At 41.0% G+C, this 27,546-nt stretch overlaps 1 protein-coding gene across 3 annotated transcripts; it reads left to right on the top strand.

The window, feature by feature from the left end:
- Positions 1 to 40: 40 nt before the first annotated feature.
- On the top strand, positions 41 to 26,631 carry rnf111 (ring finger protein 111). Of its 3 annotated transcripts, XM_034574040.1 has the most exons (16): positions 41 to 168; positions 512 to 574; positions 3,124 to 4,010; positions 7,070 to 7,202; positions 15,019 to 15,173; positions 17,742 to 17,936; positions 18,110 to 18,504; positions 18,905 to 19,157; positions 20,425 to 20,788; positions 20,878 to 21,003; positions 21,099 to 21,216; positions 22,113 to 22,184; positions 22,866 to 22,961; positions 23,251 to 23,337; positions 23,728 to 23,831; positions 25,039 to 26,631. In XM_034574040.1, the coding sequence occupies exons 3-16, from the start codon at positions 3,134 to 3,136 to the stop codon at positions 25,154 to 25,156; spliced, it is 3,093 nt and encodes a 1,030-aa protein (XP_034429931.1). In that variant the 5' UTR covers positions 41 to 168; positions 512 to 574; positions 3,124 to 3,133; the 3' UTR covers positions 25,157 to 26,631. The 3 variants fall into 3 exon arrangements, with proteins under 3 accessions (XP_034429931.1, XP_034429940.1, XP_034429950.1); XM_034574049.1 differs by having other exon boundaries at positions 64 to 574; positions 23,254 to 23,337; XM_034574059.1 differs by lacking the exon at positions 23,251 to 23,337 and having other exon boundaries at positions 64 to 574.
- The last annotated feature ends 915 nt before the right edge of the window (positions 26,632 to 27,546 follow it).

Below are 27,546 nucleotides of genomic sequence, written 5' to 3'. Positions count from 1 at the left end.
CTCAAACTGTCGCGAAGTGTCGCAAAGTCGCTGCTGGCTGACGGCGAGTTGGCGCCCCCGTACGGCGCTCGGGGTAACGACGAGAGCTGTGGCCGTGAGCCGTATCCAGCAGAACGACGACCTGCTGGGTAAACAAGGCAGGAATGGGAGCTTCGTCGAGGGCTAATAGTGAGACTCTTCTCTCTTGTCCAAAACATACATGGTAGCGATGTCGCAGCAGCTCTTACGGTGTGATAGAACAGCCGCGCGAGTCAAAATGGCTGAGTATAATCGGGTATTTGCAGAGTGAAGTGGAGCTAGCCTCTGCGTTAGCTTAGCTCGTAGCTAGCAGGGCCCGCTGCTGCTGCCGTCGCCTCTCGGCTCAGCTCGGGACGCTGTTGTCAGTTTCACTCTCTGCCGCTGCCTCCGCGGGACTCCTGCGGTTTCTGTACAGGCCTGTCTAGTTGCTGCTCGGCGTAACATTGGGATCACTGCCCCGGTTTCAACGTGTGTCATTATTATCCCCCCACAGGATTTAACCTCCCATGTTCGGAAAAGGACGGTGACACATTCTGAAAAAAGGACTCGGAGCCAGGTACGTGCTGTCTTTGTTGTCTTCTGTCTGGGGTATGTGTCAGGCGAGCTGGCCACTGGGTCCACTCCGCTTCCCCCCCAGTCCTTATTGCAACGATCGCAACGCGAGTTCATAACATTTGATTTTTCACATTTTAATGGCTTCCCCGTCAACGCGAATAGCTTTGGCCTCAGTCACATCAGCGGCGTTCGTGGGGCACAGGCGGACGGACAGCTGCTGCTGGGCTTATTGTGATTGTTAAACGTTGTAGAAAACTATGCACAGCACCGGTCCCAGGCTCGATGCTGTCAAGAGAAACGCGTAGCGGTGTTTATTGTTTAATCTGAGAGGCTGGTGCTGGGTTTTCACAGGCTGGAAGCACAGTGGGCATCGCTAGCAGCAGCTCAGCACTTCAGTCGTACATCTTGAATTGCTTTACTCCATTTCTGTTACACCATGTATTCTCTTCTACAGGTCGCTCCCACCGGTTCTGTTGGACTTACAAACATTATCTCCCCTTCATCGTTATTCAGAAACCTGTATTATTCAGCCTTGATGCCTGGGGGTGTTTTTTCTTCCTTCAGGGCTGTCCTCTGAGGCCCCTGAATTCATGCATGTCATTGCGCAGCTCTCTCTGTGGCATCTGAAGGACTCTCATACTCATTTATTTAAACACAGAAAGACCATTATTGCATGTGCTATCAATAGCAGGCTCAATGAATTCAGTGTTTTCACTGAATTCACTAAATTCTGTAGAGAAACATCCTCTGGCAGCATCAATGACATCAGCCCCATTAACATAAAGTTACAGCTTCAGGTCAAGTGAGAACTAGCACATTATTCTGAAATAACCCAGGAAGGAAGAATGCAATGCCGTTTGTTCTCACTGCATCACATAGGTACATCATGGACACTCTAGTGTACAGTTAACCTGCAGCAAACATTACCACAAATGTGGTTACATTTTTACTGGAACGGAAAGCAGATTTGTCCAATATTTTTTTAAGTCTTAACATTTCTTACAGCTGAGCCCCCAACATGGAAATACCTGTCTTGTTAAAATATCTTTGTTATGATGTAGATAAAATAACATATTTAACATTTCAATATTTCATATCAGGGCTAGGAAGTAAGACACCAACATTTCTTCATTTGTGTATACTCAGCAAACTATTTGGATGACAATAACAGAGCATCGGTTTTGATTTCTTCTGCTGTGTTGCATCACTTGTTCTTCAAGACGACAACAAAGAAAGCGTCGGTACAATATGTTCTTAAATCACTTGCTGAAGTAATAGTACTGTGATTTTGTCTTTCTGATTACGTCATATCAAGAGGTGTATTCAGCTTCTTGCTGTGGGTGTTATCACCAATTGCATTCAGTGTGTACGCCTGCTCTTGTGTCATTTACCCATCTGTCGCTAACATGCAGTCACTGAAAATGCCTGGAAACATGTCACCCTGTGTGATTAATTTCACAGTAATAGCTGCAACAGAGATATCCACAACAATTTTGATAACTCCTTGAATCCTTTTGAATCATATCTGCTCTTTGCAGCTACATGAACTCTCTGAGTGTTTCTTGGCTAGGATACTCAATTGCGATGTTCAAACTGATATGGGTGGTCAGTATTGGGGTTCATGTTTTTTAGAATCCTTTAATTTATTAGTCATTAAAATCTTGATAGAACACCATTGATATTGGTTAAAGATCTTTGGTATTATACTATAATCATTTTCATATATGATTTACCTAAATCCTTATTTCTTAATGTACAAATATACAATAGCTTTCCATTATAACAGTGTGAGTTGAAAGCAGCAGGTTATTGGTATTACTGAGGAGTACATTTACCAAAACAGCTCAGTTTTCATGAAAGCAGTGATCAGTAAAATCCAGCATTTAGTCCCTACTTTAAAAGCTTCAATATTACTGACAGCACAGGACATACAGACCTTTTCTTTCTTGCCAATTTAGAAGTGCAGGTACTAAGTGCTGTAACCCCTCTCAATGCTAACACCACTTCTGGTTGACAGAGGGGGTATTCAGCCATGTGGCCTCTGAAGATACCCATGAAATCATAATATCGACTTTTTGTTGCATTATTATGAAGTTGCCAACGTTTTTGGTAGTGCTGGAATGTGTTGTTGCTCTGGGAGACATTACCCCACAGTTAAAATTGTCCCACTGCAATGTGCGGAAACAAGTCTCTTTCTCTTAGGAGTTGCACACAAATACAGAAATGTTCCAGTGTCATGACATAACCATGACTTGAGATACATTTTTAGTTTAAAAAAAGCTGATTTAGGTATAGGTGATCTATTAATTGATTTGACATCTCGTTATGTTCAATGCATATGTTTTAATTCATTAATTTGAGTTTAGTTATCTAATGATTCCTTTCAGATATGTATTCAATGGTTGATTACCAACATGAAATATTTTTAGATAATTTATTATTAGATGATAACACGGTTTTGGTTTGTGATGTGAAACTGATCTTGATATTCCAACACTTTCAATTCTGTCACTGACATAATGATCTGTCCTTCTCCCCTTGTGAGGATAGACCTGCCACGATGAAGAGTGAGGTGCCATCTGAGGCCCCGAGCAGACAGGAGCATCTGAAGGAGCCACTGGTTAACCCAGAGCCAATGGAGGCAGCCAAGAGCTTTCCCAACAACATGGAGGTGATCGGGAAGGCAGGCAGTGAATTTGAAACCTTGTGTGAGTCCAGGCATCGGCCTCTGAGGGACACAGCAACACACAGAGACTCAGAACGCAGCCTCCCTGGACGAAGAAAAAGAAAAGGTCAACAGGCAGGGCCGTCAGACTGCTCACTGAAGGAGGGCCACATCAGTGAGAGCTCGCTGACCCCTCAGCGTCCCAGGGTAGAACTTTTACAGCACCCCAGCGAGGATGAACATAATCACGATTCCTCTTTTAGTGACTGTGCTTCCTCCCCTTCCTCGAGCTTACGATTTGGGGAATCGGACACTCTCAGTTCAGAGGAAGATGGGGAAACTGGAGCGACAGGGGGCCAAAACAAGGCTCCTGCCCTTACAACAGGAGGAGCCACTGGACATGGCTTGCGTCCTGTTCTGGGTCGAACTCGGGGGAATCGCTCTCATAAGTGGGTGCGGTCTGAGGCTGAGCCAGTGCTGCTGAAGCGGCCATGTATGAACAGCCGACGGCCTCTGCATAGGAAACGCTTTGTGAAAACAACTCCTGGAGGGGGTCAGCGGACTCAGAAGCAAAAGGAGCGACTATTACTGCAGAGGAAGAAACGTGAAGTGATTGCACGTAGGAAGTATGCTCTTCTCCATAGCACCAGTAGTTCAAGCGAGGAGCTAAGTAGTGATTCTTCCTCCCCCTCGTCTACCGAAGCAGAAGATGAGCTGTATGTAGATGTCAGCAGCACCAGCAGCCAGGCCAACAGTGCTGCTGTAGCCACAGGTAATTACAAACCCTGACCCTAGTACTGTTGTGTCTTTGTTTTAGATCGTAATCTCTGCATTGTATATAACATATGTTGATTTATGGCATCAGGGTATGTTTAAGTAGGCTATGGTATATGGTTAAAAGCATTGTAAACCAACAGGGAAGTACAGTGTCATTGCAGTGTGATCAGAATAACATTCAGAAGACTCAGAAGCAAGCTAGCTTGGTCATGGCACATACGTATATAGCTCAGAGTATGTCAGACCAAATCTCTCCATAACTATGTTGGCTAGAGCCATGCTCATTTTCTTATTTCTGCTATTGAGTTAGTCAAGTTGGCTAGGCTGAGGTTTCCTTTGAACTGCACATGTCTGTCATCAGGGAAAACATGAAATAACCATGCGTGTCAGGGACAGGGTAACACAAACTCAATGCAGCATATATCATTTGCATAGGGCTCGGGTGGGGTTTGGACACAAAAAACAGAATGCCTGTCAGGTTCGGAATCAAAATTCAACTTTCTTTTTATTGAATCAAGAATCATCATGACAGTAAGAATCTGATTATGAATCAAATCATGAGATTCCCACACATATAGTTAGAGGACCCACCTTGCATAGTGTTTCCAAATTAGTTGACAGGTTAGAAAATATTCTCACAAATGGCTCTTATCTGCCCCAGGTGTAGGTGTAGTTACAAATAACTTGGTGATAGTTATAAACCTTTATTATAGCTTTGCTCTTGCTCTTGCTAAATGTTGCAGCTTGCATGAGAATATGGTCTCTGTTGCTTCTGCACCACTGATAAAGGAACATCTACTCCCCTGTGCCTCTCAAGACCCCTCACCTGGCAGGATGTAATGGAAAGGGCTGCCCTCTGTACTTGTTGAAGCAACAGTTTAATGTCGCTCCTAAATCTAAACCATCACTTTCTGCTCTCAGCGAAGAACCTCGGCCCACTATGCACATGAAGGGCACTTTCTACTGCCTTATCCAAAATGTACTCAATGTATCCTGTGAAAAAGCCCCACCTTTACTGTGTCTCGTTGTTTTCCTCATGTAGCTGTTTGGCCTCAGCAATATTTCTTTTGCTGTGGCCCTGAGGGAGAATGGAAAGTTAGTTGTTATGCCTCTATGGTGGGAGGCAAGTGGGAGAAAACTCAGTCGCTGTTGAGTGTTAGCCTTTGCATAGAAACAGCCGGTCTCACAGGGAAAACAAGCCATGTGTTTACAGCAGGGGAAAGCAAGTGATGAAACCTGCCTTCATCACACACCAGCTCCAGAGTTAGAGTGGGTGTGTGATATAGTCAGGAAACAGGTTAGTCCTACCTCTAACCTACACTCTACAGAGGATATTGAATCCTCTTACTACTATCTGATCAAGTTGCTACCCATGTTGGATTTGAGAGGGCATTCATATTTGTCTTGTCTTATGTTACTAAATTGCGTTAGGAAATAGTAGTAGAGGTTGTTTACCTGGCCAAACTCTACAAATATTTGTTACACTTCTCTGACAACTTGAAAGGTGTTGTTGTTTGCGTAACCACATGAAGACCACATCAGTGCCAGGCAGCGAGACTTGCAGAGGGTGCTAAGCAGCAGTTCTCAGGAGACATTGGAATAGAAATCACTCTGGGGATTTGTGGACTTTACTCGCATGAGACATGTAGCGTTGTACACAAAAACACAATCTGCACTACTGAAGCATAAAACTTAACTCTCAAAACTAAACCACAAACCTACAACACAAATAAATGCTGCAAGTCATACAAGCGTTCACAGACCAGATTAAAATTAGCTGAATTCTAGATGAAGTGAATGTGGTCAAGTTTTTCCCACTGTCATCATAGTGTTAGCAGTTAACAAATATATGAAAAAGGTGTTAGATCTTATAGGTTGAGATATATATATATATATATATATATATATATATATATATATATATATATATATATATATATGTCTTGAATGCAGGTTGACAATGGTATAGTTCACATTTGCCATAAACATTTGGCATGGTATTTACATGTTAGGCATGAGAACCAGGGAGAGTATTTGTAAAGTTGAGTCATATATCAGATGCATGAGTCAGCAACACTCACTAACACTGAGAAAATGTGATAATAATTAGAAACATGCTCAAGACTGTCGCACAAGTAACAAATGTTCATTGTCTGTGACTATATGCTGCATATTCATAACTGGTGGTAACTAATGATAGATAAATGCCTGGGCCTCACCCTAAAATAATCCTGTAGATTAAGTTGTGTGTTCAGATATATTCAGGGAGTCATTGCCCTCATTGCTCTCCATTGGCACTGGCACAGTCTCCACTGTCTGAGGAGAATGATGCATTTGTCTCAAATTAGTTTGCTATGACTAACTCGTGTGATGGACTAGGTCCCTTGTTTATGAGGTGGACGGCAATAATACACATGCAGGAGGTGAAGTATATACAGGCATATTCACTGTTGGTCAGTTTAACACGGATAGATTACTGTGCAGATGGTTCAGGCACTAAAAGTAAAGTAAGGATTCTTTCGAAAATAATGCACCTAGTCTTTAAAACGCTTGTGCAGAGTTTTTCAATTAATATTGCAGGTAGCTGATTGAAGCACTTGTCACAGTTCTTCTGTGGAGGTAGACTATCTCTGTAACTGTCTCTTCATGTATCCCATGATGTCATGATCAGGGCTCTGCGGGGGGGCTGGCTGTGAAGATAGTTCTTGATGACTCAAGTTGTATGTTTGGGGTTGTTGTTGTTGCTGCAGAATGACTTTGGCACAGATGAAGGACACAGTTTGTTTTGGTGATGCCACAGAATAGAAGTACATCTCGATGGCCTTATAATGTTGTTGCACTCAAAACACAGAAAGGCATATTTATGTGTTTCTTTTTCTCATCAAACTATTCACCCAACTTTAATGTGCAAATTCCAGACAGAGCAAAGCATTAAAATGAAATGACAAATAGCCATAAACTCATTTCAGGCATGTTTAGTTCTTTTAGTTGTATACTTGTGAGATCATAATGTGTACAACAGAGCTATATACTAACTTCCACCCATGTATTCAGGTGCTTTAGATGAGGATGTGGTGGTGATTGAGGCGACTCCAGCTCCAGCCCCCGCTGTCCCTGCAAATGAGGAGATCAACGTCACGTCAACAGACAGCGAGGTGGAGATAGTCACTGTCGGGGATGGTTTCAGGTAAGCACCTCAGCTCTTTCAGCCACACTTTGCATTATGTTTGATGATAAAATTAACCCTCAGGAAAAATGGATGTGCGCTGTGTGCTTCATATACATTTTTTGTTGTTGTGCTGTAGCTCAGATACATTGGATACAAATATTTGATATTTATTCTCTTTGTTGTGAAACACAGTTCAGTTCATTATTTACTTCATGTTCTTTTGCTCTAGTTTTTAAAGTTTTCTTTACAGCCATGTGTGTACGCTGCCCAGCTAAAATCCTGATCTTTGTTCTGAACATTTTTTTAATAACATAAAAGTCTTGTTTAATTTTTGCATGTTCAGCGGTAGCTCCCATGTTTATCAACTAAAAAAACCTCACTTTGTAAAATGTTGATTAATACTTAGTTGTACACTGCAATTACTGAAACGTGTCAGTTCAATGCAGAGAAGAGCAGAGTAGCTGAGTCTTGCTATGTGATGAGCAGAGAAATGATGGACAAGGCTGAGCATTTGGGTGTCTGATGCCAAAATGGAACCTGATAACATTGATGGGGCGAAACTTTGTGTGAGAAAGGTGGCAGCACTTGGTTGTAACACTTCTTATATACAAACACATTCAAGAGCACAAGAGTGAGGATGCCCGCAGCAAAATCTAACGTTAAAGATCAGAAGTAAGCACTCGACAGATATTGAGCTGACACTTGTCGTTTCTTGTAAATTGTCAGGTGTAATTGGTAACACCTGTGTTGTTATGAGTTTATTACCCGTTGGGAAATTTTCCACGCTCTGGCATCCATAGCTTTTATAAACTTTGGGTTCCAGTAAAACTAAAACTGAACAGTAGACTGATGACAGAGGTGTTCATTTGCAGAGCTATAAATCAAACTTCTTTCCAGATAGAAAAGTATCTGAAATGTGTCATTGCTTGTCGGAACATTTTTCACTCACGAGGAGTCAGGTCTGTAGAAGCCTGGGGCTGAGGGAAAGCTTCTCATCAGGATCTTTGCAGGACTCCTCAAACAAAACGAAGCCCCTTTCCCTCTTCTGCATAGGTAATGCTATTTATATGTCGGGGTAGTCTTGTGTCTTTTTACCTTTTATGAAACAGTAACTTGAAATTAAACAGTAACTTTTGGTGCAGATATCTCAGAGTAACTCACACAGCACTGTACCTACAGCTGAGCAGCACACAGGACCGACCTGCGTACTGTTTGTGAAATGCAGAAGTTAGAGTTGGTGATATGGGTTGGGCGTCCTCTTGAGCCTGTCACACTTTTGATTGCACCCATGAGCAAGCAACTAACGGAAGCAGTGTGTGCAGCAATATTCAGGCAATCCGATGAGTGTTTGGAACAAACAATTGAGAAGTGGATAATGTTGCAAGAGAAAACACAAGGTTTATGTGCACCTTACAAATGATATTTACTGTATGAAGACTATCTGCATATTGAAGTGTTGACAGTTGTTTGTGATGCTCAGTGTTTTTTTAAAAAGTAGTACATCATGAGAGTGGGAGATTGTTCATGCCTTTTGTTCTTAGACCTTTTATTTTCAGGGTAGGCAATGATGATAGATAATGTTCTGCCACTTCAATCATTACTCTATATATATTATTGGCCAGCTGGATAATGTTTTAGATTATGTGATACCTTCATCTTATTAAAACATTAGCTAGAGTGTGGCCATTGGCTGTGATGCTGTGTGCATGCAGAGAAGTATAACCTGAGGAGGAAAAGCATTTTGATGTAGCCAAATTTTGAAAGCATTATTTAAAATCAGATTTGAATGGGGGATTGTATACAGTTTTTGTGCCAGTGACAGTGCAGTTGTGACTCACAACCCATTCATTTAGTTAGGATGCCGCTTTTGTTAGAAAGCCATCTGGGGCGTTCTCAAGATGGATGCCAAGTGGCAAGACTTGCCTTTAAGGACTTTGGGATAGTTCTTTAGATGAAAAAGCACAGGGTAGAGTGTGTTGTATTGCTCCCATGGATTTGCTTTAGGATTTGCTCATGAATTCCATAGCCCTGCTGACTTTGCCCAGACAGCACAGGCATAGTAGAGCTGTATGGATAGTTAAACTACATCACTCTGAAGCAATGTGTGCAACGCTCCTGTTATTTAACTCTTTCTAGAATCATCACACATCAGGGTCGGGCAGATGGACGATGTCCTCATCCTTTGCCGATGGCTGATAGTCATCATGATACTTAGCCCAGCTTTGAGCTTTTTCCTACAAATGCTTAAATTATGGTTAAAAATATATAGTTTGTTGGCTTAATTAATTATATAATATGAATGAATGGTTTCATTCTTGAGTATACTAACACTGTCAGTGCTATGATGAAAATGCTGAGATGTCTCACTGAAAAAACACTCTGCTTGTGGTTGTACAGTTGTGTTACAGAGTGGTTGTTCTTTAGTCACAAACTGTCTTTGACAAGAACTGGGAGCAGCAGAGAGCACACAACAGACACGTTTAATCTAGGCCCTTCATCGAGATAATCATTTACAGCTTATTTGACGGAGAATCACGACCATGTTTGTTATTTTACCCTGGTGACAGCTTTGCACTGCTAATGCGAATTATGTTTGCTGACGATTATTAGTGTTAGAGCTTGGCAAACCTGTAACACCCCCCTCATCACGATGTTTCACTGTACACAGCGTCATATGCCAATTCAGTCGACATTACCCCAAAACATTCCGACTGTCGGACTGAATGTTCATAATTAGTTTTCTCCCAGATGGATGGCTTGAGTGGACATGGCACTTTGAGCATGTGAAAGGGTCATTGTTTCGCAGGCAACTCACATATTAAAACCATGTGTTGCTAATATTTGATTTGATCTGGTGTTTGACATCAAAGAAGTGTCCCAGGAAATGAAATACATTAGGTAACTGGAATGGCACTCAGTAGATCACCAGGGCCAAACAATCCTACACATCATTGTCCAGTTCTTATTGTAGAAATATAAAAGCAAAAAAACCTGTGCATTAATTCTTGAAAGATTTATCAAAGTGTTGAAAATTGCCCCATGTTGCAATATTGATATATTATATAATATTATTATAAAAGTGTTTTGTGTGCTGTAGCCCATTTAGTGTAAATTATATAGACTCTGATTTTTAAAACAAAACATTTCTCAAGAAATACATTAGTGTTAAATGCGTTGTCACACCACCCAGCCAAAACTAGCAGGAGATAGAAAATGTATTTCAGTAAGCTTCATGTCAATGGTAGTTCAGATTTTCTGTTACGTAGTTCTTAGTAATAGATGTTTTAATTAATGTACCAGGTTCGACAAGATGCTCACTGACTGAGCGCAGAGCTAATGTCCATCGCTACATGTGAAAAACTCATACATTACAACCCCAGGTCATTAAATGTGAACAATTTTATTAGATTTCTAGAAAATAAACTATTTTGTGCAGTGTGATGACAATTAACACCCATTCTACACTAGAGCATTCAAACCATATCATGTATTAAATGCTACATATCATTCATCTGTAACTGGTTATATGAGGGAGTACATTAAGGTTTTCTCAGTGGATGATCTATGAATTGGAACATAACACTTTCAGGGGAACTGGATACATCAGGGCATACATATAAATACATACATATAAATACAGTGCGAGAGCAATACATTTACAAGAGATATTTCCCACCACCGCTACTTCAGTTATCTCCATTTTCCTCTACCCGGTGAAAATCTTATTTCCTCATTTTCATGATATGACTTCCTGTCTTAGAACTCCCCCAATTCCTGTTGTAGGTGCATAAACAGTTAAATTTACAAGCCTCTGCCTTTCCAGTACCTTTCCCTCTTTGCGTACTTTATTTTAATGTATCAGTAATATTTGAAAATAGTTCCCCGGAAACGATTCCACTAAGGAATGCCATAGCCTCCTGTCTAATCTGCCTGTTTTCCTGACTTCCAAAGATGTCCTGGCTCGCTAGAGAATGTAGAGATGAGCCTCACTAACTGGGGGGATGGGCAGCAGTGGAGCGGGAGGGCGGAGAATCAAAGGCCAACAGAATGAGCAATGAAATCTTTGTTTACACTGTCGGTGCTCCAATTGGTGGATGTGTGTTTGTGTGTGTAGTTTATGTCAACATAGGCACTATACATTTGCACATACACAAAACACACATACATACTGTGTCATGGCTTTTTTTTATCATAGTTTTTTCAAAAGTATTTTTCATTTACTTGGTAGTTGGTTGGTATGCTGCCTCTGATCCCATCCATTAAGTTTTGACTATTTGCAAATACCATGTTCAGTGGGGTATTTGCATTATCTTGTATAAGCTAGCTATACAGTGCACAGATTGGCCTTCTTTGATTCAGTAAAAATCACTTAACATTTATATGAACAAATAATGCTTTACCTTGAATGTTTCCTTTGGTGTTTCGATAGAGTCTAACAAGTATTTATCATAATATCTGTGAATACGAGAGTGGCAGTCTGGTGAAGTTGTGGCTCAAAGGCTTGGAAAGGATTTAAAAAAGCCTCTCTTCATTCCCAGCTTCATTCCTACAAAATGTTGGAATTCAAACAACAGCAGTTTAGGGACATGCTGCAAAAAGTTACTGAAATCTGGGTAAAGCCATCATTTCAAACCTGCTCCTCTCACGTTGCTCAGAGCCATTCTATCTTTAATTTGAACTGCAGGGTGTTATTTATTTGTTCATGCCACTCCACACTTTGCTCACTTGTAAAGCAGTGCATTAGGAGAACATTCCAGTGCTTTAACAGCGCACTGTGGGGCGTGTTTGGCAGCTGCTTTACCCAGAGCGCAGTGAGTTACAATAAACAAGGATTGTGTAGCTGATATGGATCAATTTAAAAAGGCCATGATCACTCTCTGCCCTGATTCTGCAGCTCAGCTCAGGACACAAACAGTCGTGGGATCACAAAACATTTTGTATGTTATTAGACTTTCTTTTAACACTCTGCCATCAGCTGTCACTCCAGTGATCATGTACAACATGGTAATGTTGTACCTGTGTTTGGCTGAAAACAATCAGGTATTGACGTAATTCAGGTTGCATGACTGATTCATAAGTGTATTCTGTCAACTTAAAATAAAAACCTATTCCATTCAAGTTGGAGATTAAGCAAATGTTGCAACTTCCAGCTTAAAATCTATTCTTCCCAAATATATCTTGTAGCCTCCCATTTTCATTTCTGAAACCTCAACACTTTATCACCGATCAGCCACTACATTAAAACTACCTGCCTAATGTCGTGGAGACCCCTCTTGTGTCAGATATGTGCTCAGTGACAGATATTCAGTGCTGAGAGTTAGAAAGTGACATCATGTTATCATTAATTGTAAAGTCCAACTCAATGCTTTTCTACGTGTTTTGTTAACCACTTACATTGTGCTATTCTTCACCTGCTTGATCTCCTCCTCTTTAACTCCCAAACTCCCAGCCTTGGTTGTCAGTAGCATCGGTCCCAGCAGTTTACTCCACATTATCGCAGTGCTCAGCCCTGCTCAGATCCCCGGGGTACGTGGCTCACATCACATCGGTTTGGCACAACCAAGCCACCCATTCCCATAGCTTTCATGTTTATAATGTACTGTTTTCCTCTTGGTTGCCCCCCCCCCCCCCCCCCCCCCACACTCAGGGGGTCATGGTGGTAAACAGATATTTACAAAATAATCCCAGGTCTACCTAATTAGATACTCCTCCCTAGTGGGTAGGCCGGCTCCCTGGGATCAACCCAGAGCTGTGGAGCCTGGCCAATTAGACCCCACAACAACCACCACACGCCCCCCTCTGCATATCACCCTCGTGTGTGTGTGTGTGTGTGTGTGTGTGTGTGTGTGTGTGTGTGTGTGTGTGTGTGTGTGTGTGTGTGTGTGTGTGTGTGTGTGTGTGTGTGTGTGTGTGTGTGTGTGTGTGTGTGTGTGTGTATTTCCCATTTGTGAATTCAGACAGATAATAAGCAACTTCCTTAATTCCATTTTCAGAGTTGTGCAGTGTCTCTCATAGGACACTCTCATAGGATCACACCTTTTAGTATTATCTTGATTTGTAGAAACAAATTTGTTAATTTTTTTGAGTGAATGAAACACTTTTAAATACACACTAGTCACGAGTTAGTTACTAGTTAAGAGCTCATATCATAAAGGTAGAATAGCCAAACAGAAGTATTGTCAGAATAATTGTTCCATGTATTCCTCACAGTTGTGTGCAGCCTATCACTGTATTTATATGTAGGCGCAGCTTGTTAATCTGTCACAAGGCTAACACAAAGACAAATACATTATATTACATACACAGTACATTGACATGAAGCCAGTTTTATTTTTCTAATCCACGTTACCTGTCTGAATTTGGTCTGTGGGAAATCCATGCAGCCAAAGGGAGAAAAAACAACTCACATCATCACAAAAAGGATTAATTGAATCATTTGTAATTTTGTATGCATCTATGATTTCATCTATAAGAATAAGTGAGCTTGTCTATAATATCCTTCGACACAAACAGCTCTGTGGTTAATAAAGCCGTGCTGTTGGCACTCACATATACAGCCTTTTCCCTTTGCTCCTTTGTATTTTTAAAAATCACCCAGGGAGAAGCAGTGAATTCCCTGAGTAGCACATCTCCATGGTGTCCAGGTTTACGGCACTCCCATTCAGTCTCTTATCAGCTGTCCCTAAGGCTCATCCCTCCTCCCTCTGATCACCTGGCTTTACGGCACTGTGGGGAAATACAACTATTCCCTGGCCTCTCACTCCAGTCTCAGAGAACAAGGGCTACCGCGACAGAAGCCTTTGAGAGAGAAAATTAAAAGGAGGAAAAAAAAAAAGGAAGGGCAGAAGCCACAGCGAGAGAGGTGCAGTGAATTCGACTTAGAAGCGGGGAGGAAAAGGAAAACATTTGGAATGAATAGTAAGGTTTCTAAGGAAGTGTTGGGGTGGTCATGGATACAGCTGACAGCGTTTAATACACAGACTATAAACACTGTTTTGTTACATGATCAGTTGTGACACAAGAGAAAACAACACACATTTATAAACATGTATTTGAAAATGTTTATCCTAAATAGTTGTCATAGAACAGACAAGTCTTAGCAGGTATTCCATTTCAGCTTCGGATATGTCTGTATGCCCTTAAAGTGCTGTTTTATTACCACTAATTTACTTAAATATAATAAACAAAAGTTGTCTTAGTAATCATATAAGGATCAATCACCTTTTTACACACCGAGGGGGCTGCATGTAAAGAGTTTTTGCAATCAGCCCCCAAGTAAAATGTCCAGAGAATGTCAGAGTGAGCCCATGTGAGAATTAAGCAGGATGATGTCTGAAAAATGTACAGTGAGCGAGTGGCCACGTAAAACTGAAAAACAAAACAAAAACAAGAATACATAAATCTCAGGAGAAAAAAGAGGTGACATACACGTAGAAGACATCACCGAAGATGTCAACTTCAAAATAAAGCATAATTTGTATGTCATGTCCTGCCTCCTGCATGCATTACCCAGCCACCACCATGTTCCGGATAGAGAAAGGCCAGACTCTATTGTCCAGACATTTTGCGGATTTCATGTCTGAAAACGGCTTTAGAGACTGCAGTAAAAACCACAATACATACATTTTCTGAAAGCAGATCTGAATGCTTTTATCATAATTGTCCATGTTTTCTTCCACACATACTATTGCACCAGCTGACTTTTCTAAGCAGCCGCTGTCCTGGAAACAAGAGTCTGGCTCTGGCAAAGCAAATGCTGCACAGTTGAGCTGTTAAGATTTTCCTGCTGGTTTGGTGTAATTGATTTTTTTTTTTTATGTCTATGTATCTACAGGTCACGCTCAGTGGGAGGTCTTGGCAGGATTTGGGCTAATAGTTGCTCTCAGAATCGCCTCCAGGAGCCACGAGGACGTCACAGACTCTCCACTGTTATCCAACCACTGCGCCAGAATGCTGGGGAGGTGGTGGATCTCACTGTTGATGAAGATGGTAAGAATGAACCGAGAAAAGTCCCCCGTCCAACTACATTGTCACCATGTCTTTACTTCAGGTTCGACTTTTCTAGTAATCTGCCTCCTCCCAGCTGCACAAAAGCACATGCCATTACTCTGTGATGCTTTCTTAAAGCAAACTACTCATGAAATCACAGTAACTATTTATCTGTGAAATGATAAATTATAGTGATAATTAGTATCTTGAAGATGTAAATTATGGTCTATGTATTTAGACAATCTAACTAAAGACATTAGTGTCGAGAGAGGGAGATATAACTTACAACTTAGCGACTAGAATCATGTTTCACCTTGGATTTAATTGTACAGAAGTTGCACCTGCATCTGAAAATAATAATTATATACATTTTATTTCTATAGCAACTTTAACACTGTTGAATAACATTTTACAGTATCTCAAAGAAACAGAAAGCAAATAAAAATGATAAATATAAAATACACATCAAACATTAAGAGCAGTTCTGAAAAGGTGGGTTTGAGTAGGGTTTTGAAGGGGGACAATTCACTGCACTGTCTGATTTAACTTTAAATAAGAGATTGTACTAAATTAGGCCCCAAACAAAATCTCTGTTTTATGTTGGACATGAGAGTAGAGTTTTATGGAAGACTTATGAAACTAGAATTTAAGATATACCTTAAATGTTGCAAATAATATGTTGTATTCAATTTCTCATTAGAACGTTGTCAGAGTCCGAGCAATCAAAATAGTTGTACAGATGTGGAAATGATGTTTGTTAATTAAAGGAATATTAGTCTTGATATCTAAAATCTACATTTTTTTTTTTTGCTTATTAACCATTAACCTGAAGCAGTACCATATCCATGCATTTCTTACAACAGTAAACAAGTGCCTTCATTTCTGTAAAAGCAGGCTGCTTTGTGACCATAGGTGTTTATGTGACTGAAGTCTAATGTCAGTCTCTTTATCAGCCCACACCCATGATGGACAGAAAAACTGTGGAGCATTGAGTATTAGAATATTTGCATTTGTCAGGAGAACGAGGGGGTAATTAATTTGTGAATATGAAAACCAGAGAGAGCTCACACACTGGAATGCTAATAAGCTCTGCTCTTCTCCTTGGCTGCTCAGTTTTTGCAGGCACACATGCTACAGCCCAAAATGAGGATAATAGTGTCAGGATGGATTTTAGATGGTCATTAGAAATGTGAGAATTATATATGTTTATCTACAAATTAACAACTGGTACCTCTTGATTTCTTATGTCATCAAGTGTTATTGTGAATTAATTTGAAACCTAACATTGCATAACATCATAAAATGTCATTGATATTAGGATAATGTGTACAACTAAACACACACTCAGAACCCAGACCCTTCTAATTGTAGCGACTGTTGATTTTGTTGTGAACTGTTTGCAGATTTTTGGGATCATTCATTATTTCTCATTTGTGTCAGTAATTCGAGATTTGACTGTTGTTTGTGTTCTCTTTTATTTCCTTATTTTTAATATACAGACTGGTGAAATGATTCCTGTATCTCTCACAAACACTTGTTACTAATCCTTCTTTCCCTACGGACTCCTTTTTTCATATTATTTGCCAGTCCTGCGCTAACATCCCTGAATGGATGAATGTATCATGTCTGTGTATGACATGAATAGTTACTTTGAACAGTTCCTGCTTTACACCCCTTTTACACCAAAAGTGGTGGGTACACACAGGTTTTACTGAACACCTGCTGAAAAAGAGGATTGACGCCTTTTCCTATTGCCAGTAGATGAGTGTGATTCGTGTTTGACATCACAAACCTGCCGGAAACTGAGAAGCTCTCTCAACTTGCTGTCTTGCCAGTGTTGTGTAATACGGAGACAAAATCACTTAAGCATGTTCAAGGCTATTTATGCACCAAAGTCCTGAAACTTGCATCTAGTCTGCTAAAATAAAGAAGAAGAAGATATTGGCGCATTTACCTATGTGTCATGTTTCCATCACTGGTGATTGGAGCCAGGGCTGATTTAAACAAACATGTATCAACTGCAGAGTCATTTGAGCCGCGAGTGGAAGGTGATTGTCTCCATTCCCCCTGCAGACAAAAGCCAGATGTTATCAGGTGTTGGTAGTGTTTTCAACCAGTGGAAAAGAGGCTATATAGAACAGTCATCGGTGCTGCCCTGTGAGTGAGGGGCAGACCAGTCTCTACGTCTCCTGTGCTCAGATAGTGGCAGAGAGTGTACAGTCTTCGTTGGGTAACAAACTGCTGCTCCACCTATGTGCCACAAAAAAGCTGCTTTCATGTGTGAACGCAAATGTACAAATTACTTGAACCAGTCATTAAATAGATATTACACCTCCAGATCCCTTCTGCAAAGTCTGTGTGATATCCGTCTGAGCTGATGTGCAAACAGATGAAGGGCTGAAACTGGTTGATTTTATACGTAATGTAAATACACTGCAATGATGCCAGGAGGGTTAATTAGCATATTACAGTTTAAGTTAAGTTCTCCAATTCACACATTCACCACACATGGTCCAGCCACAAGCTAGGTTTTGACAGAATCTCCTGTGTTTTCCTCTGTCTCCCCAGATCTGTCAGTTGTGCCAACAACCTCCGGCGGCATTCACCCTCAAACAGTCAGGTCGTCGTCATCATCATCTTCCCATCATGCCTCTACCTCAGAGCTCAATGATGCCCCAGGCCCTTCTACTAGCTGCCCAGGGTCAATACCTGAAAGTATGCACACCCAGAGGCCAAGTGGCTCTTCTCGTACAGCCACAGAGGGTAAGACGGGACAAGGCATGTTGAAACCAGCTGCTGTTTACTACTTTATTTCAGCTGTTAAACTCGGAGGCAGCTTGGTTCTAATGTTACATCTTTTCAGCTGCTGATATAATTTAAGATGTTTGTACTGTCTTACCCAAACGTTTTCCCAATCATATTCCTGACTCTTATAGATGACAGCAGACCAGGTTTGTCAGCCACAGCAGGAGAGAACACAGGCGCGGCCATGCCCAGACTCCCATCATGCTGTCAGCAGCACTCCCCGTGTGGAGGCCCCTCTCCTGGTCACCTGTCCCTGAGCCACTCCCATTCAAGCTGCTTGCAGGCGTCGTCATCTCAGCAGACCAGCGGCTCGCAGCACAGCCACAGCCACAGCCACAGCCACAGCAATGCTCACCACTTCCTCCACCATGTCCATCACCCAGCACCCCAGCCCCCAGGGACCCTGCCCTTTCAAGAGGCCAGCTGCCCTGTGGAGAGGCCCACTGCTCTGCCTGCTCCCTGCGCTGGAGTCAGCAGTAGTAACAGCGGTAGTAGCAGCAGCAACACAGGCCACTTCCACGACCAGGTATACCTATGCTGCCTTTAACACCTACATGCTGTAGTTGTACAGTAGCTTGTGATTTATACCGTTAGTAGTCTCCCACACATCCTTGGCAGAAGTCTGAACTCTACTGAGCACATTCTCTAGTTTTTTTATTCAGTCAAATTAGATTTAATAAACACAGTTAATGAAAACAGACTTGGTATTCAGTATTGGTGTCGAGTTATTTATGCAGGAATAGTATCAAAGTCCTGATTTTGGTATCAACGCTACCGTCTTGAAAGAGCAACAGAAAAAGTAGATTTCATTGTACATTTGAAGCCTGGGAAAATGTCCCTTGAAGGAAACTTGTAGATTAATTTCGCATTCCACAGGGGAACATTGTCCCTCTTCTTTCTAAAACCTCTCTGCCTTTCTCCCACAGCAAACTCTGCCAGTGGATCTGAGCAACAGCAGTGTTCGTGGTGGTGCAAATAGCGGCGCAAGTTTCCATGGCAGCACCTCGGCCTTTGACCCGTGCTGCCCAGGCTCCACCTCACGGCCTCCCACTTACGTTTCTCAGGCCACCCCTGGGCCCAGCCAGCCAGCCGTGGTGGACTCGTTCAGTTCCCCCATGGTGGCTCAGCCCCAGCCACAAACACAGCCCCAGCCCTGCAGACATTACATCCACCCCTCATGTGAGTACATCGCCCTTATGCAGTTCAGGAAACCAGACATTCACCACTGGTTTCTCAGAATTGTTAAAAAAAAAACTAGCGGTACTAGTGAAAATTGTCCGCTGACAGCTACACTCCTAAATCCTAATGCTAATAGTAATTAACACAGGCTGATGCTTAATGTCCCAAGTGCTGTGGGCACTGTACCAGGCAGAAATAGTTAAATGCTCATTCTACTCAGAATGGCTCAGTATGGAGAGTGAAGCAGAGTGACAAGGCTTTCATGTGGGTATGGAACAAAACAGTTAGTGGCTGCTGGTGCTTGTGATCACCCCTCTCTTGCTTGTTTCTCCAAACTACAATAAAACTGAACATTTATTAGTTGGATGAGCCACAAGTCAATTTAAACTGCTTTTAAACTGCTGTTTCCCCCCCAGAAAACAGTCATTTGAATCCCATAACATATCTGTAACCTGATGATTTCTGCTGATACATTTTAAATAATATTTTCTTTAAAGGTCCAGTGTTTAAGATTTCGGTGAAAGGGATCTATTGACAAAAATTATATATAAAGTAATCCCAGGGATTTTTTTCACGAGTGTGTTTCATCTGAATTATACAAATTGTTGTTTTATTTACCTTAGAATGGGCCCTTTATAATGACATACTTTATATTTACATCAGGGGGGGTCCTCTCTATGAAGGCTGCCATGTTTCTTGTACAAACTAAACACCCTTTGAGTTTTTATGAAAACTGAAGGGCACCACAGGTTCTCTTTCATGTTGGGAAGGGGAGGATGAGGTGAGGGGTGTTCAGCTTCACCACTTTATGTCACTAAATTCTACACACTGCAACTTTAAGGTCAGGTGACATTCTAATGTTTATTGACAGCAAACATACAAACACCTAAATCTCATAAACATCCATTTCCTGTGTGGCCAAAGTCTGATAGAACTAAAAATTGTAGAAAAAGTAATCTCAAACCCAAGACAGAAACAGGGATCCATGTGAGATATGTTCCTTCATTAAAACGAGCATGGGCTCTGTAGTTTGTTTTCAATGCCATAAAAATGAATCATTGCCTTCTAATTATGTAAGCATGTATTCATAACCCATTATTAATACCCCTTTCTGCCTTTAGTAAGAATGAATGAAATCCACTGACTTGAATGTTGTTGAATTTGGCCTTTCACCGAGATTTGTTCAACAACAACAAAAATGAAGAATATCAGCAGCCTTATTGTTTTGTGTTTAAAAACATAATTGTTTTTCTTTCCTCTCACCCAGATGGTTCTCTAGCACGCTCACTGCATCATCAGCCCTCCTCCGCCTGCCCTCACTCCCATGGGAACCCCCAGCTTACACCTCAGCCGGCTCCACAAGGCGACTATGTCATACCCCACACTGTCACCTTTCATCCGCCACTGCCATCCCACCCTCCAGGCCACGCTGTGCCCCCTGCCCCTCCCCCACCTCTGTCTGGCCACCACCTCTCTAGTTCAAGTGCCCCACTGGCCCAGCACCTGCCTACAGAACACCAGACCCTGCCGCACCATATGCCGGCGCTGGGGACATCTGTGCAGAGGCTCCATCAGCACGAGATGCTGCAGAGGATGGAGGTCCAGAGGCGCAGGATGATGCAGCACCCCACGTGAGTATTCTGAGTATTTATATTTCTGTAGAAGAATCTCCAGCTGTGATGCACATCAGTGTCAAACTGAAATTTTAATTTCCTTGCAGACGAGCACATGAACGGCCGCCTCCACACCCCCACAGAATGCACCCCAACTATGGCCATGGACACCACATCCATGTGCCACAAACTATGTCTTCCCATCCTCGCCAGCCCGAGCAGAGAACAGCATGGTCAGCATCAGACATGCAAATATTACAGATGTTTAACGCGGAGCTATGATTCCTTGGTAGTGATGACTAATGGCTGTTTATGTGTTTGTCAACAGGGAGCTTGGCATTGAGGCTGGAGTAACTATGGCACCATACCCTTCAGGGCACCTGCACTCCCACTTGCCCCACTACCACCCACCCCCCAGACTGCACCACTTCCCCATTCCCTTCATGGTGAGCAGCACACATGCATACATTAGCATAAATGAGAGAATCACTTTTATATGAAGTCTAGCTGAGATTAATGGTGCTGGCTTCTTATTTATAACATCAGTTATTTCAAGGATGGTTTGGTGAACCAGATGAATAATGCATTAGCAATTAATAGTGGCTCATCAGGCATTTCAAATGCACACTCAACAAATCCAAAAGCCTCGAGTCAGATCCTGCGCAAATATAGTCGACAGTTTTGTGACATTTTTGTTTCCTTCCATGGTCACCCTCAAACAACAGAACATCAGTTGTCCTCTATAGTCGCTTCTTCTTTGAAGCATCAAAGCAAGTGCATGTGAAGTCAGGCTGCAGCTTAAAGTTTCCCAGATGTTTTGAGTGTATCCAGTTAATCACAACATGATGCTCAGAATCCGGTGGTAGCAAAGTGGAACCCAAGAATTTTGATGAACTCAGCAGATGAGTTTTAATTATAGTTTTGTGTGTGACCTTCATCATTACATACGTGCCATGTGAACACTTTTAGATGCTCCTCTTATTTGTTCCTCTAATACAAACAATACCTACATTCATCTTGCAAAGAAGTTCCCTTTTTTCAGCTGTTTATTTTTTAAGATGTAGTTAAACCAAATGTTACCTCCCTGGGAAAATGTACACGTCCTTCTCTCCATAAGAAACATCCTTCCTGGCTCTGCTATTTACACAACTATAAATACACACTATAGCTGAAAGTCAAAGTCACTGATTTAACCCTGTATTTATAGCCTGTTAAAAGAAATAAGAACTGTGTGGTAAGAATGTACAGTAGTCTTGTGTCTGAAGGTAGTCTTTTTTATGAAACAGTGTTTTCTCAGGGTTAAAAGTAATGTGTTGTGCATGTTTTGTTTTCTCCCTCGCAGCACACTGGCATATCTGATGTGACTTATCCGCACATTCGGTACATCTCATCTGGCTTCGGAAGAACTTATGAGGTGAGGACTGTTTTTGATTGTTTGAAATACCACTGTTGTGGTTGTGTGTGCTTCGGGAACACATAAAACAAACAAGCAAGTCATTATTACTTACTGTCACCATCCAATATTGGTTTAGTTATATTTAGAACCATCACTGGAACTGGATGAACAGTGTTCATAAGGAAAGGAGAAGAAAAAAGTAAAATTCACATACTAGCTTTTCAGCCTCCAGTTTAACGTGTCGTAAAACTCAGGGAAACAAGCAGATATGTTCAGATACCATTTCCCCTTCCCGGCACTGACTTGTGCTGACTCTGATACCACAAGATGTGGACCAAGTGTCAACATTCCTTGCAGCAAGAGACTGAACCTCAAATTAATACCAATACATGTGTATGTGAAAAATTAAATTTGCTTTGTACAGGAGTTTCTGCTAAGTGAATGTAATTTGATATCAGTTGCCTGCTCTGAGCTGGAAATACAATAATGTTTAAAGTTTGCTGTTCGATTGTTTTTCCAGCAAATTGACACCTGAATGCAACAATCTCTGCCAGAGTTCAGGGCAGACACACGGGTGTCAATGTGATCACTGATGTTTTTAAAAATAGAACTAATTGGCAGACTATTTTAGTCTCCGCCAAGTTTGTCCCGATTATTGATTATTGTCTCATCGCGTTCTTCTTAATTTATTTCCGTCAGGACCTGCTGCATTTAGAGGAACGACTGGGGACTGTGAACCGAGGAGCCTCTCAGGGAACCATAGAGAGGTGCACTTACCCACACAAGTACAAAAAGGTGAGGACCTGTGAGAATTTGTGTTCAGCTTTGTGCTGTGTTCAGTGTTCAATGTATTTTACAGAAGCTGTATGTAGATGTGCATGACTGTTGCAGTTTATTCTGGGACAGAGTGCGTAGTGGTCTTTTGTGCTCTTTTCAAACATATGATGTTTTGCCAACATTTAGAAAATACTGTAGTGTCTTTGACCAGAGATTGCAGCTGTGACGACAATGTTGGGGAAAAGTTTCCTTAGAGTTTTCCAAATGTATCTAAATAAGCAATCTAACACCCTGCCACCCAATACAGAAGGTGTTGGAGAGAGACATTGACCAACAGTTAACCCCTGAAGCTTGGGCATCTATTGGGAAAAATATGCACGCAACCCCAGAATCGGTGAGAAATAATGAACAAATCAATTTGGAATCATGTCTCTGCTCACATGTACAGTAGATGTTAGTGTTAGTCTTGTGGGTCAGGGAATTCGGCTAATACCTTTTGATTTGAACAACTTTATCTGTGTAGTATAGAAACAGTTTTAAGGACAAAATGACCATTCTCTCTGTCCCCAAAGAATGTAATGTTTTTGTTGAAATGTTTTTTTCTAAGTAGAGTTACCTCTTCATGAGCAACATTTCTATTTTCATACAAATGTAAAATATGTATTTGTAATGTTACCGCAGTGTTTAGTTGAGCAGTTCAATATTGATTTAGTATGATTATTAACCACATGTAATGAGTGTGTACTGATCAAAAGTCACGTGTCCAAACGTTTCTCACAAACAGAGGAAGCTGCTTGGCAAGCAAGAGGAAGACGAGGGGGCAGATGAAGACACGGAAGAAAAGTGCACCATCTGTCTGTCAATATTAGAGGAGGGGGAGGACGTCAGGTAAATGGCTCCCCTCTTGGGTGTTTGTTGCTCACAATTTTAAGTGTGTTAAATTGCGCTTTGTATGTGGAGTGTGTCGGTGTTTGTGTGTGTGTTTTTGTGTGAGCCTTTAAAAACAGACATGTGGCAGGTGTAGCTGTTCTGTTTCGCCACCATCTCTAGAGATATGTTTTTGAAAAAACCCAGAGGTATATTAATCAGCAGAAAACCCCAGAGTGCCTCAAAATTACCCACCTCAAGGAATTGTACTTTGGCACACACTCAGGTTTTGGGAGAGCGTTGTCTGCCCTCTGTTGGTACAAAGGTGATGATGAGCCTCACATTTCAGTTTGTACAAAAACTCAGGTTTTTAAAATCAAGGTTTTTGATAAACATTTTACTGTCCTTGAACCACAAAGATTTTAAAGATTTTGAGTGTGTACATGTATCAAATGGTTCTGGTTGTATATTATATTTTACACATTTCTCCTTTAGTCTGATGTTTTTCACACTTCAGTCAGTGTGAAACATCAGCGGCTCCCTACTCGCTCTTGTGTGTGAGGTCAGCGATAGTTCACATTTTACTGCGACCATTTACCATTAACAGACCAAACCTGTTGGACTTAAACACTTTGTGTTCAGGCTTTTTTAGCCTCAGGTTCCTACATCAGTCAATAGTTTGCGATAAGAGTTGGTCAAAAATGTGACATTTAAAGTCTAGTGACTACAGGCTTTTTACTGCAGGAGGATTGTGTGTGCGCGAACCTGCTTGTGCGCATTTCAGAGGGATGATGTCATTGTTGGAAATGGTCTTACGGGATTTGGTGAAAGTAAAAAGATATAGTCTTTCACCTGGATATTTAAACTAACCACATGGTCTAAGTACATTACTACGACAAAAAAACTAAAAACTAGAATGGCACTCACTTGCACCAGTTTCTCTTTATTTCATTCAATTGCACACATATCACAGATATCAATTTGTTATATCAGGATAAATGAATTTCACCCTAGAAATTGCTGAAAATGTACAAAAATCCCTATTTTGCAATGGTAAAGGAAGTGAAAACATAAGGTCCTTGGTGGAGGTAAAAAGAGCAGGAAGAGAGCAGCAGGTACATCAGATGATGAGCTGGATCTCCCCACATATACGTAGGTTTATAAAAAGATGTGTGTTTCCGTTTGTACCGCTCCTCATCTCTCTTGGCCTGTGTGTCTTCTCCTGCAGACGTCTACCATGTATGCACCTCTTCCATCAGCTGTGTGTGGACCAGTGGCTCCTCACCAATAAGAAGTGCCCCATCTGCAGAGTGGACATCGAGGCGCAGCTGTCTGCCGAGAGTTGATGCTGTTTTTCTAACAACCCCTTTTGTTCAAAGTTTATTTTGAGATCATATGAATTATCTCTTCAGTACTGCAGTCAACCAAAGATGGCATGAATTACCTGTGCAGCTCCACTTTGAGAAAATAAAAAAAAAAACATCTGACATAAACGCATTGAGCCTAGAGTGCCAGCTATCACATATTACTACAACAGCTAGAATTCTCCATTAAGGGTTTAAGATTTTATTGTATTTATAAAGCTTTTATGTAGCTTTTGATTGTTTCCTCAAGTGTCATTTTTTTGTTTTTGTTTCTCTGCATGTTTCCTTGCAATGCATTTCTTTGCACATATAACGTGGGCTTAACACGGCCTAACAATTTGCAGGTGAGGATAGCTGCTCTAGTAAAGACGCATTTCTGTAAACTTAATGCCTTGCTTTACTAGAATAGAATGTCAGCCTCCAGTTTGAAAAAAAAAAAAAAACATTGCAGGATTCATTTTACCGATCATTGTATTGATTAGTTTATGTTTAGAAGATGTGGATTGTTAGTGAAAGATGTTTTTTAAGTAAATCAAGACATTCCTAACTAGGGAAATATGTTAACAGATCAGCTGCTGTATTAGTGCACACCCAGTATTTCTAGAGTGGAAATAAACTCCAATGTTCACCTCACTCCCAGAATATGCACATGCTTTGCTACGATGACACCTCCCCCCCCCCCCCCCCCCCCCCTCCTCCCCCTCCTCCAGCACCTTCATTTGACGAGAACACCGTTAGCACCACCATCTCATGTATTTTAGAGAACCAGAAAAAGAATGTCACATCCCTCTCTTGACTGTTCTTTCTAAACCGAGCGTTTTTTTGGGGGAATCTGCTGTGAATCTTTTTCTTCATTTAGTCGGGGGGGAGGGGGGTTCTCCCCCCCCCCTGCAGACAGGCCTGTTACAGTTTACTCGATCTCGGTAGGATGATCTCAGGGCTGTGTGTGTGAGTGTAAAGACATTTCGCATGAGCCTGCAACCTGGGGTCATTTTTGTCGACTTGATACTGGCAGTGGTGTGGACTTTGGTTTCCAGTGTGTGTTCAGAGGGAAATGCACAGCTCAATGTGGGATTAATATTTACTGTTTGTTCTTCGCACTTCAAAACCATTTTTATCCACCTGCCCTTTTGTCTCTCTGTGGTCGAGCAGCAGCGTCCGCTCCGGCTGCTGAGCAAAGAAAAACACTAATACTGTTGACTAACTCACTCGCATAGACTTGCACAAGAGAGAAAAAGGTAGGAGAATAGTAGTGAATATGACAGTGCGCTGAGGGCATGTATTTCGACTCTGATGAATATGAAAAAAGAAGAAGAAAAAAACAATATTTTGAATGGAGTGTTGAAATGCAGTACTTAAAGCAGGTATCCATGCATTCATTGACTTAAAGGCACCAGGATCATATTCTGTGGGATTTATATTAGTTTTAAAAAATAATAAACTTGGATAACTCTTGATTCCTTTCCTTGGCGTGCTCTTTGAAAACGCGGATGTTTGAGTGATTGTTGGTGTTTTATGATTTAATATGTTTTAATTTGATTTAGTAAATACACAATGTTAATACACTCATCCTAAAAACGTCTTGTATTTGTTCAAATAAGTGCTGAAAATATTTGAAGAAAATGTTCAAATATGAAATGTATTTATCATGTATATAAACAATGTCGGGTTAAAAGCATTTTTTGACATAGAAAAATTATTCACAATTTTTTAGGATATATTATCGTTTTCAATAATCACCTCCAAGTTGTATCTTAATAATAAACACATCCAATGTTATATACTTAATATAGTATATACTCAAAGTGATTTGGCTGCAAGATTTATTAAAGTGTAAAAACCTAAACTGCACAAATCTGTATAAAGAGGAAAATGTCCCCTTTCAGGAAGAAGTTCAGTCCATTCATACTCAAATAAAACAAATTTGTAATTTTCAATCATAAGTCTTCTCTTCATAACCAATATTACCAAAGCAAAAACTGACTTTCAGCAATTTTTGCAAATTCACCAAAAGTAAGACTGAAATATCACATTAACACAACTATGCAACACTTCTTTATGTATTTATATGTTGATTTTATTTGAGCATTAGGCTGCAAAAAATTGAACAAAACATGAATAGATTCAAAGGAAATGAAAACGGTGAGGATGAATTGGGATGAATTGAGTTTTCTGAGATGTAATAAAGGCTGAAGGTCACTTTCAGTAAAACCATACAGACCATGAGTGTTATCAGTTAATGATCATGTTTCATGTCTGAGACAAATGTGTTATTATAAAAGTTATACTCACTTTAATGCTTATATATACTATAATCAATGCTACAGAAGCGTAATGTATAGTGTAGTGCATTCACCTGAGAGAAAAACTAT

The sequence above is a fragment of the Hippoglossus hippoglossus genome, chromosome 3 (assembly GCF_009819705.1).
Source record: "Hippoglossus hippoglossus isolate fHipHip1 chromosome 3, fHipHip1.pri, whole genome shotgun sequence".
NCBI classification, from domain to species: domain Eukaryota; kingdom Metazoa; phylum Chordata; class Actinopteri; order Pleuronectiformes; family Pleuronectidae; genus Hippoglossus; species Hippoglossus hippoglossus.
Note: the sequence above shows the minus strand (reverse complement) of the source record. Positions and strands in the feature narration are given on the sequence as shown.